The sequence below is a fragment of the Betta splendens genome, chromosome 1, assembly GCF_900634795.4.
Source record: "Betta splendens chromosome 1, fBetSpl5.4, whole genome shotgun sequence".
Classification (NCBI taxonomy): Eukaryota; Metazoa; Chordata; class Actinopteri; order Anabantiformes; family Osphronemidae; genus Betta; species Betta splendens.
The window spans coordinates 8,648,230-8,659,797 of record NC_040881.3 but is presented as its reverse complement, the minus strand read 5'-3'; the positions used below and the strand labels follow the sequence as shown (position 1 = coordinate 8,659,797).

The window sequence follows — 11,568 nt, the reverse complement described above, 5'->3', positions numbered from 1 at the left end:
AATATAAATAAAGCAATGTGTCGCAACATGTCTGTCTTAACAATAGACGTGAAACTAAATCTGGCCAGGACGCAACTCAGCATGTAACACATGTACACTGTGGAAAGGTACTGACACTACAGGTTAATCTAGGTCAAAGGACTCAAGTCAAGCTGCAGAAATATTACTGTATAATTATAATAGACACATTAGTTTAAATAACTGCAGTGCAAAACCTTTGTCTCCGCTGTTGATCAGACTGTAACGACTTTTTCCGATAGAGTAGAACTGTGGCTTCAGCTGGGGGTTAGTTTCTCCATCAGTAGGCGGAATTGCTTAATCTATAGATGAACAAGCACATCAAATGTTGTCATTCACATTAATGTTCTGGAATATTTAGCTCATTAAACATTTTAACCTCACACTGGACCCTGTTAATTCATGTTTTTTTACACCTTTGATTGTTGAAGGATGGAAAAGTTAGTAAGAAGTCTGTAGAATATAATAATAATCATCTCCAAGCATAATCATTAAAAGTAATAATGCACACAGCAAATGCATCCCATGGTCAAAACTGAAGTTTAATGGTTATTTCAACTTGTGCCATTTCTTGAATTCAAAACTTTGCAGTGACTTACATCCAGCAACAGGAAATGGTACGGGATGCAGACATGTCTTGCATCGTAACGCACATTAAAAACAGACACCACAGGAAAAAAAAAAAAAAAAAACTTGTAACGTAAATATAGGTGTTTCGCAGGACAGCTGGGTGAAACAGCGGTCACACACTTGACTCAACAAGACAGAAGCAGGCAAGAGTTCAAAGTTTGGTCTGAATAATGGAAAAATGTTGGGAGAGCGTGTTTCAGGGGAAACGTAGAAAAAAGTCTGAGCTGTCATAAGGTCACTTGTCAAACCTAGGATGGGTTTACCAGAAACACCTTTGTGCCAGAGTCAGGACCAACGACATTCCACTGACTAGCAATGGAGAAAATTAGATAACAATACTGGAAGGACAGATCAGCAGAAAGCCCAAGTTTGATGTCGTAGCCTAACACACAAACTAGCACAAACTTTATTTTAGAGGAGATATCGCCTATAAAAACAAGGGTCAGTGAAAACCCGGCACTGGGGCTACGATAATCTAATGTTGGTTACTGCAGTATAAAAAGGCTTACTCCAATTCCTTTACCCGACAGGGGACCTAGAGAACACGACTGTCTGCATCCTTCAGATAACAATGACGGTAACCTAAGGGGCTCCTACTGTAAGTGGATATAATACTATAACCAGTACAAGAATTTCAACGTCATGCAACAACAATACAACAATGAAAAAAAAAAAGTCTTCACAGTTAAGTTTCTTCTCACATTCATACGTTAGACCGGACGTGCATGCAACAGGAGTCGAACGCCAACACAACGCAGGAGAGACTGCGACGTCTCCCCGCTTGTGTTCTAGTAACTGCATGTACTGTATAATCACCTACAGCTTGTGTTGCTGCAATCGCGTTAGGGAAGGCGAATCATTGGCTGAGATGAGAAATGTGATCCTTGTACCCCCTCCAGCAGATATAATGTGCCGCAGGGACAAAGGCAGACTTTGAACCGTACACATACGACTACATAAAGTGCTTCTGTCAAAATAAACAATAAAAACAGTACAAAACGGCTTCCAAAAGAGAGAGGTATCAAAACAATGCACTTGGGGATGTGGAGGAGAACGGTGTCCTATCTTCAAGATTCCTGTGGTATAGATGAATGGGCGAGATTCCTTGACTTGGGTGGATAGAAAGAAAGAAAAGGATGATGGGAACGTGGAGGTAAATAGGGGCAGTCGTCTGGGCAGTTCAACCCAGGATGAGGCTGGACTTGCCCCCGGGTGGATTCCTGCGGCCGGACGGCAGTCCTCCAGCCGGCTCCTCAGCTGCAGGAGCCTCCTCTGGAACGGCTTCAGTCTCCACGGCGCTGACTTCTGTGCACAGAAAGGCAACAGAGCAACACATGACGCCACCAGTTTATGCGCGGCCGCATGCAAACGCGCGGGCAGGACCACCGCTGCGGTGCGGTGAGCACGCGGCCTCACAGCCGGTTCTACCCACGTGAAGCCGACATGCTCTGACACACTTGTGTAGGTCAAACGCTCTCTCTAGGGACTTTCCTACAACAGTGTCGGCAGGCGGCAGTTTGGTTTTTATTAAGATGTTGACATTTGGATGTGTGGGCTCTAAATAAGCGCTCTGTATAAGAAGGTGTGACAATAAAATGTACATGCTTATTTTAGCAAGTTATGCTGAAATTTCCACCTACTCTCAAAAGTACACACGTACATCCCCATGCACGACCAGCTACAGGAGACACACATTAAGCCATAGTGTGCATCGTTCACAGAGGGATGGTCATTCATGAACAATATTAATTACAAAATCCTTCATAGCTGTGTTGGAGGGAACACACACATGCATGCAGATGTGTCAGGAAGTGATACTGTGAGACAAAGCCGACACCAAATCCTGAAGGTGTCAGTGCTTGTTTCCTATGTTACTGAAAGCACTTGAGAAGGAGCTACAGCCCTGTTTCCCACAGTGATGGTTTTTATTACATTTTCTTATAAATATTATTATATTGCAATACTTGAATGACACTATTGGGTCTCTCTGAAACAGATCAGCTGATCATTTGATATTTTGATTCTGAAAACTAGATCAAAGATCCAAACCTCTGATCAGAGGTGTAACTGAGTGACATCAACTAGTACAAGTGATCAAGAGATTCAGACAACGTATAATGTGATATGATTGGAATAATATCATCCTAAACACTTCAACTGTCAACTGGTGCTTACCATTCTCACGTACAGGTTTCTCTGCATCCTACAAAATCAAACAGAAAACCAAGTCAGTATTTTAACACGCTTTGCTCATAACAGTAAACTCAGCACATTATGCACAGCGCTACAGTAAATGACATAGCCTGGGTCAGTACAGCTGTTTTTTGGTAATGTCCCAATCGTTTGTTACTGATACAAGAATCGAGTAGTCTTTTCTTGGTCATTAAGGGAAAATGCATAGTTGCTTCCCCGTATTTCGTCTGCTGTCAGGTTTCACTTCTTTGCTCTTGACGACTCGTGACCTTACCATGGCGGGGGCGTCTGCAGGGTGGCTGCTGTTGTGGTTGCCCCCTCTCCTCAGCGGGGCTGATGGTTCACCACACAGTACACCTGTGGGCTTCCCGCCTGGAAGAACGAGGAACATGGCAGCGCATGAAACAAGGGCCAACTATGAAACAGGATGTTAGTTTTAAACTGGGGTACTTTCACCATAAACAAAGGCCTTGCTCTGGAGTTCTGATGTGATCCGCAGAAGATAAACTGACATAACTTATACATGTGTATTATATTAAGATGGCTATTATACTGTTTCACTCCCAAAATTATGTGACAATCAACTGAGATGCAGTGTTTACAAGCTCGCATGACTGACTTATTGTTGAGCAATTTTACTGTGGATTACAATGATCACAATCCAGAAGGAAGAATTCAGAAACCACAGAGTGCAGATGGTTGAAAAGCCCAGATCTCAGACATCTCAGATGGACATCACCAATACTGTCACAAAAACATACATCTTGCAAAAGCAGATACCAGAGAACAGCTTCAAGACTCCAACAGGTCTTTTTTGCTGCTTTCCATCAGCTTCTACAGTAAGTCCAATTTGTCCTAAATCCTTTAACTGAATGGACGATTATTAGGGTCCGATCATCCAATGTAAAACTCCATTACTGTACTTTTACTGACGAATAGCTCTGACGTGTGTTCTGAGACGTTATCCTGCTGGAAAATGGTCCAAGCTGATTGAAGCATCCTCATTTTAATGCCTTATAATGAAAAACCTTTACACTGACTGGGCAATTTTCAAATTGATTGAACCTTATTTCTTACAGTAAGGAATTACTGTTGCCTCGTGCCACAGTATGAATGAATACAGCAGCACGGATATTAAATAGGTTTCTGACTTTTCACCCATCCTTCTTCCTCGCCAAGAGTCAACTGGCAAACTAATGTAAGCAGATAGGGAAGATTCCACCTTATTCAAGAATGTTCCAGATTGGGATTTCCATGACGTGACCTGCAGATGCTTCACAGAAATTAGGAAACAAACAAGAGGGAGTTTTTTCTCAAAGGGGAAGCATTTTAGCGCACTGAACCCATGACACATTCAAAGTCATGTTAAGCCCTTTTGTAAACAGCCAACTCCCATACATTTCCTAGTTCAATTCCTTTGTGGATTAGGGAAATTTCAGACTGGAACTTTCACTTTCACAGTGAATGCTGGCCCAAGAAAGTGTGGGAGCAAGTTCACACCTCCAACATGTTTTTATCATTTGTCATGTTGATCATTTGCCTTCATATGTTTCTAATTTTACCAATACAATGAACAAGAATTTTATATAGTGCACCTGCAGTTCTCTACACAGACATTACCATTCATTGATTACTGTAAGTTCATCTAATGTATTTTTATAGTGGGAGTCGGAAACAAAGTCACTGAACAGACAGGACAGGTTTTGAAATCATTTCATAATCAAACACTGGCAATTATCTGTATGACTGAAGCCATCAGCAAAAAAGACAAAAAGTCTGACTACCGGACTTAATGGTAACCTAATAGCTCATTTGTTTATTCAAATGTGAAGTAAAATGAGGAACAGGAAATAAAGGTCATTATTAAACTATAGGTGCAAAAAATGAGAAGTAAATAGAGGAAGAGAGAGCTGTCGAAAGGAAAATGTGTAAAAATGAGAACACAGATCATGCCACGTAAGCAACATTCAAGCTTTTAAGAAACACATTGAATTTCCTATTTTTCTCTGACGTTGCCTTGCAGTCAAACAAACATTAAAAAAACATTAAAACTGTTAAATTGTAGTATCATACTGGTCTTTTTCATTGGTTAACTTAAAACTTTGTGATAGGGAGAAAATGCAGACTTTACACAGGAAGATACAGCAGAAGGTCTGAACCCAGGTACTTCTAGCTCTAAGGTAATAGTGGTAATTATTGCACATCTCACCTGCACCACTTTCTCTATTTCTATATCCCAATTACAGAATGAAATGAATACAGGGACTGCACAGGAGGATGTACATGGCAGCTTTAGATCAAGTAGATCAAGAATTAAAGGCAGTAATTATATGTAGTGTGGTGGAAATTTCCTATAAAGAGGCAGATGAGAGAGTTGTCTTTTGTGTGATTTATTATAAAAATAAAGGAAAATAAAAATAATGGGAATGCAAATCAAAAACATGGATGTTGATCGTGCACATCAACAAACCAAAAACCAGCTGGGGAGATCAGTGCATACACCACGAAGGTGGGATGTAAAGAGCCCACGATCCTCAAGTTGCTTCTGCCTTTTAACCCCTTTCTCTGGCTCTGGTGGAATGTCTCTCTGGACCAATCAATTGTTTGTGCCACCTTATCTCGCTGTGAGTAAGAATGTTTACATCCTCCCTTCTGCACCATCGTGTCTTGTTATCCAAAGGAAGGAACACCAAGCTTCCAAGACAAGATGCATTCGGTTTTAAAGCCTTGGGTCTGATGAGGAATCAGACAGGATGGAGCCACGGACCGAGGTGTAAAACACAGACACATCATAAACTATTAAATCAGTCAAATCAGATGTTTAGACTAGATGTACGACAGGGCGCAAGAGATTAGTTGTTTGTGTAAGAATCTTCAGTATTGCTCCTAACCAGCACACATGACTGTGTTGGTAAAGAAGAAGTACAAAGGCACATTTTTTTTTCCTTCACAGTAGTTAAACATGTCAGAAATCACCGGTAGTCCAGACAACTTTTCCAATGGTCACTGTTGGATTTCAAAAGACATCAAGTTGACTACTGTCATCATCACTGGTGGTCATCATTTATCTTATGATGATCTTGAATCAAGAACAATTGGTTTGTTTGGCTCTGACCTGTTGACCTTCCTTTCTAAAGCTTACTGGTAAAAACCAAATTATATCAACCTGTTTATGTAAATTTGTCATTTTTGATTTAACACCTAACTTATTCAAATGTTCTTTGCTATTAACAGCCCTGATGAAGGCCTTGATCATACAGACTGTAGGAGAACGTGTGTAAGAAATTTCTGTTCGCTTTAAGCCACAATGTCATAATTTCTCTTGAACTTAATGGGTATTTCTTTATCTGAAGTGTGAGATTTGCCGGCAGTGAACACATGAAATACATCATCAATTATCTATATAAAAAAAAGCATACTGGTGTAACTTTTACTTCCTTTTATGTCTAATTTCCTCTTTTAGCACCGTTATGCTGCGTATCAGAATACAAGAGAAAATGTTTGGAAAAAACCCTACAAGAACAAGTAGAGTATTATCATTAAGGCATGTTGTGACAACCTTCAATGACCTTTTCATTCAAAATTTTCTGCAGTAAATTAAGGCGAAGCTATCACAGGTAAATGTTATACTCATATTTTAAATTCCACAGTTAAAAATGTGATCTCACAAAGACTGCTGAATATGTAAAAACAGACAAAATAATAAGTCGGTTCATCATTTGGCCCCTAGACCTATTTTGTTAAGAAACTTACATTATTCACATAATTTTACTGTCTGGGATTGTGAACAGTATGAGGAGGCAGAGTGAAAGTTTGGTCCAGCATTAGCGCTACACCTGCTGATAAAACCACTTATTTTCAAAATATTAGGATCCATATTCCCAATCCTGTTCCTTTGTATTGCGGGTTTTGTTGCACCCTTTTACATTAAGTTGCAAAATCCAAAAGATGTTGACGTAAACTCTCCAAATAGATTTGAAAATAAGGTTCATATACACAACATATACGCAACATATTTCTGCAGTAAGTACCTGGAGGGTTGTTCCTTCGATTAGCGTAGGGGTCCTCTGGTTCAGCAAAAACACTGGAGGCCATCTTATCTTTCCGAACAGGTGGTTTCTCTTCATCTGCCCCGAATGAGATGTTGGAGCCACCACCAGGTGGGCGCAAAACCCTGTAAAAAAGATGTCAGCACTGTTATTAGAGCTTGATCTCTGCTTCTTGTTCTAATACTTTTGTGTGATGTCAAACATGTTTTACCTACATTCGATTGGAATACAAAAACATTACCTAGATTGTGGTTATCTTGACAGCAGGGTGACCCATTGCACCACTGTTATATTGAGTAGATAGTGTGCATTAGTCATTTGGTCTTTGCACCTGATGTTTTTCTTTTTAATTGCCAAAACACCAGTGATAGTGCTTAGTGAAGCACTACTTCTACAGTGAACAAATGATCTGTTGCAAGTTAAAGCATTGCATTAGAAACTTAAGGTATTAGCAGCTAAAAGCCATGTAGAATTATATTATTGGATTGCAACTGCTGCTAAATAAATGTATAAACATTGGTGGTGATGATGGCAAATCCTTAGCTCGTGAACATTTATTAGCTGGATTTGCAGGACTCCATATTGTACATTTTGCATCCAGGCTGCTTAAGGGGTATACTTGTTTTTCTGAACAGCTGCTGGTGAACGGCTCATACTTAAATACAAAAGAATGATGTGTTTTGTTTGTTGCAAACCTCACACCGTTACCACCGCCCCAGCAATAGATTCACGCCGTTAACGCACAGTGTGGCTTGGGTTCATGACAGGTGTGGTTGGAGCTGTGGCAGGGCCCTCGGGTGAACGAGGCCACACGCAGGACGGGTTCCATTGTACCCTGCTGGTCACCTCCATAGCTGCTCTAACAGCCAGCGAGGCCCCACCCAACCGACGGGCACTCCGTTTGCAGACAATACACGCCAAGAACCAACAAGGAAATACAGCCGTCTCAGGCCATTCAGAGTGGACGTGGTTAACGGGTGTGCGGCCACCTGCTAGCTTGCTAGCTAATCGGCTTTACAAAGGGGAATGTGCCGTGTTTGAAGCTAGCTAGAAGAGAGATAGCAAGGTGTGGTGCTGAGCTTCACCCGAGCATCGTCGTGCACTGCGTAATGATTTCGACGCGATTTGGGAGGAAATTGTGGGCGATGGCCGAAACTAACGCAATAGATTTGCTGCTGAACTAATCCAGACAGCGTTGTAGCTAACGGTAATGTCAAGGATGCTGGACGTGCTGGCATCGCGGTGGCTAACGTTTGACGGAACGATGCGTTTTACCTGGAACTGCTCTTAGAACCGGGCTCCATTCCTTGAAACGTCGTGGTCGTCGTCATTTTAGCACAAGCTGCAAGACAGTATTAAATCTGACAGAAAGCTTCGAACTACACTTCAATGAGCAGCACGTCACCGCCTCATAATGGTCTAAGCTGCTGCTGGCCAGTATCAACCTGCCTCCGCTCTGACTGGACCACCGTCAAACCACCAGAAGAAAATTTTCCACTTCCGGCCATACGTACAAAATAAAATATGTGCATCCGATTGCTAATTGCAGCATCATATACGGTGAATAAATGCACAACTAAAATCACGATCAATTAACGACACATTATTTGCAGTCAAGGGTGCGCTTTTCAAGACCCCTTATGTAAAAACGTTATAACGCATTACTTCCGGGCTCTTTCCTGGAAATACCATGTTTCTGCTAATTTACACCGGCACCATTATAGATAAGGTACCGCGCACAAGAACAGTTTCTTCTCTGATTTGGTCCATCATCTCATTTCTACATAGGATATGTAATTTAAAAATGCCAGCCCCCTTAATATATATATATATATTAGATACCGGTGTATCTAATAAAGAGGACAAATGGTGAATATCAGACAATGAAATCATAACCAAAGCTAAACCTCTTTAAAACACAAGGTACCATTTCTGTTTGTTTTATACCAGTTTGGCAAAAGAATAAAACCTGGAACCTGAGACTATCACTACTACAAATAACAGGAACATCCTTAAAAAAAACTCAATTTATTCCAACAATACATTTTCATAACAGCAACAGATGTCAGTGAATTTAGGCAGGCTTAAGTATAAGAAAACTCCATTTGAAGCAAAACCATAATGGCATATTTATAAAAACAAAACCAAGATTCAAGGCATTTTCCAAAACTTAAGAAAAAAAGAAATAAAACAATGACAAACTTTGAATCTTCGACACATCATACGTGCTGCAGCTTGTTGCAGTTGTTTACACACAATTCAGATTCGTTAACCGACCGTGACAACGTCTGCCCAAGCAAACTGTGCTGCTGCCTTCGAAAGACTTTGTAAAAGCATTCCACTGGATGGTTTCAACACTGGTCAGGAGCATTTGAAGACATAAACATGTTCAGGGATGATGGGGGGAGGTAGGGAAGTTTGTAGGAAACAGTCTTTAAAGACAAAAGCCTCCGGTTTGCTGTTGGAACACATCAATTGTATCTTCATCCTCCATTTCTAGCTGTAAGACAAAGCACTAAATTAGCTGTGAGTCACCAGATTGAGAATTTATCTATGTGAGTCAACATTTTTAAATTAGCTGTACCATTTTGATTTCATTTTTTTGTAAAACCTGTTGTCTAAACTGAATATGTCTTAACACAAGAATTAACACTAAACCTGCCTATAATGCATATATTATTTAATCAGAACTTAACATTTTTGATTTACACAACAGATTACAAGAAGTGATTATGTGTTCTACTGAAGAGGAGGGCAAAACATTACCTGCGAGGGTGTATCTGTTTCATTGATGGGCTGACCATCAAATCGAAATCGTATTTGTCTCATTGATAGACCCTGTGTGGATAGAAATGTTTATGGTTAACCGAGCCAAAAACATTATTGTGACACACTAGATTTCTAGAGTGTGTTAGCCAGTAAGCAATGACTAAAACTTTTACGTTTTCTCCACTCGGTCCAAGATAGCTAACAATTAAAAAAAAGTATAAAAACAAAAATTTTCTTTACCAATAAATTCATTCATGTGTGTAATTCCCCTCTATATTTACTTGTATCTTGCAGATCTACATTCAATTGACATCAATAATGTGGATAATGGATGTTTAGAAACCCCTAATATGATTATTATGCCTAAAGCAATGATGGATGGTTCCTCTTTTGACCTGGTCACCGTGAATCCATGGCCTCAAGACTGAAAACAACCCCCCCAGGAGCCAACAGAGCAAAATCCATGATGAACTGAGAATATGAATATACAGAAGGCGTCACACCTGTCGTTCACAATAAGCTTTCATCAGTTTGCTGAGAGGAGTGTGCCTTTTGATCTTGAACTGCACCACTGAGCCATCCTGCCCTGCCACCTTTAGGTTGATGTGCTCATTGTTCTCCATCTTCACTCCCTCCTGAAGCAAAGGAAAAAAGAAAAGTTCGGAAGAAGTGACATTACAGTGATGCAAGGAAAATGGAACTTGTTAGAATATATAACCTTTCAATCACAAAACCCTTGTCGCTTTGGATCAGAGACAAGTCAATGAGTATGTGCCTCTGTTACCTATGGCAAAGGCCCCAAGAACAGAAATTCTCATTTACATATGGGTAAACACGTGTGAATATAGTTTTATCACTACAGCCTGGCAGCATCAAGCGAGGTCTAGCGTGGAAGTGCGTGTCAAAATAACTATCAGGCCAAATCAAATCGGCGCAAGTTAGCATTTAGCTTAGCACTAAACGACTCCATTTACAATGGCCTGCATCTAACGTTCATGGGCCCAGTCAATCATCTGAGCAGTTGCACACAATAAACCGGGTCCACTCGATTGTAAACTGGTAAGTAGAACACAAACTACTAACTACTTAATTACTGGCCAAGTTTATGCTTAACCTGTTAATTATTTTTGCTTAAATTCGCCTATTTGTAGCTGAACGTCGACCTTACACTAACATTACAGTATGTTGCTCACGTTTCTTCGTTCTAGCTTCTTTTGAAGGCCACAACTGTCCTACGTGTTAAATACGTGTGAAAATGCTAAACCGGTAAACAAAAGCGTATCCATTACACGTATTAAACCACAAACGTGCTTTTGTTAATCTCCGCCGGGGAACCTCTGCCTCGCTAGCCTATCAAGCTAGCATCATCCAATAAACTGCTAAAGCGGTGATTCGATTTAGTCCTGTAAGCTTTCACTTTACTTATACATCTGTAAACAAACTCGGTGCTCACGGGGAATCCCAGCTTGTCGTCCGATCGATTATTATCATCTTTAAACACAGAAAACGGTATACACAACGTAAAAAGGCATCCTACACAAAGCGTTCCATACCTTGGGTTTTTCGTCTGCCATGGTTGCTGCTGTGTCTGCGTTTGCGTTTGCGCTACTGCGCCTGCGCAGTGTGGCCCGCCTGTTTGCGTCGCCCGCTGTGGCGCGACACTGCTGCGCCACATCCAGTGAGTATTTTGCATTTTAACGTGTTTGCGCGAAACACTATGCATGTACGTACTATGTGTAATTTGGCATTTATTGTATAGTCTATCATGAGTTTGAAAACACCCACAGACCTATTTTTAAATTCACTTTCAGTTTTACTCTGATTTTCACGTGCGATTCTGTTCCCAAGTCTCCTTTAACACTCCCTAAAGGTCTGCTGTGCTGGTTGATCTGTTCCCAAACCCTTAGGT

General features: G+C 40.7%; 2 protein-coding genes across 2 annotated transcripts; both read right to left on the bottom strand.

Annotated features, from left to right (window-relative positions):
• Positions 1–542: 542 nt before the first annotated feature.
• On the bottom strand, positions 543–8,381 carry jpt1a (Jupiter microtubule associated homolog 1a). The gene is made up of 5 exons (XM_029157699.3): positions 8,166–8,381; positions 6,873–7,015; positions 3,116–3,213; positions 2,824–2,851; positions 543–1,953 (listed from the first exon to the last, which is right to left on the bottom strand). The coding sequence occupies exons 1-5, from the start codon at positions 8,219–8,221 to the stop codon at positions 1,829–1,831; spliced, it is 450 nt and encodes a 149-aa protein (XP_029013532.1). The 5' UTR covers positions 8,222–8,381; the 3' UTR covers positions 543–1,828.
• A 521-nt stretch (positions 8,382–8,902) lies between these two features.
• sumo2a (small ubiquitin like modifier 2a) lies at positions 8,903–11,369 on the bottom strand. The gene is made up of 4 exons (XM_029161256.2): positions 11,213–11,369; positions 10,163–10,294; positions 9,657–9,728; positions 8,903–9,390 (listed from the first exon to the last, which is right to left on the bottom strand). The coding sequence occupies exons 1-4, from the start codon at positions 11,231–11,233 to the stop codon at positions 9,325–9,327; spliced, it is 291 nt and encodes a 96-aa protein (XP_029017089.1). The 5' UTR covers positions 11,234–11,369; the 3' UTR covers positions 8,903–9,324.
• Between the last annotated feature and the right edge of the window lie 199 nt (positions 11,370–11,568).

Bases quoted from the DNA above. Each gene is read 5' to 3' on its own strand.
- sumo2a (XM_029161256.2), bottom strand. From the start codon at position 11,233: ATGGCAGACGAAAAACCCAAG. The intron at 10,295-11,212 runs GTATGGAACGCT...CCTTTGCTTCAG, and splicing joins TGGCAGACGAAAAACCCAAG to GAGGGAGTGAAGATGGAGAA. The intron at 9,729-10,162 runs GTGTGACGCCTT...CTATCCACACAG, and splicing joins AAGCTTATTGTGAACGACAG to GGTCTATCAATGAGACAAAT.
- jpt1a (XM_029157699.3), bottom strand. From the start codon at position 8,221: ATGACGACGACCACGACGTTTCAAGGAATGGAGCCCGGTTCTAAGAGC. The intron at 2,852-3,115 runs GTAAGGTCACGA...TTGATTTTGTAG, and splicing joins CTGCAGACGCCCCCGCCATG to GATGCAGAGAAACCTGTACG. The intron at 1,954-2,823 runs GTAAGCACCAGT...TTCTGTGCACAG, and splicing joins GAAACCTGTACGTGAGAATG to AAGTCAGCGCCGTGGAGACT.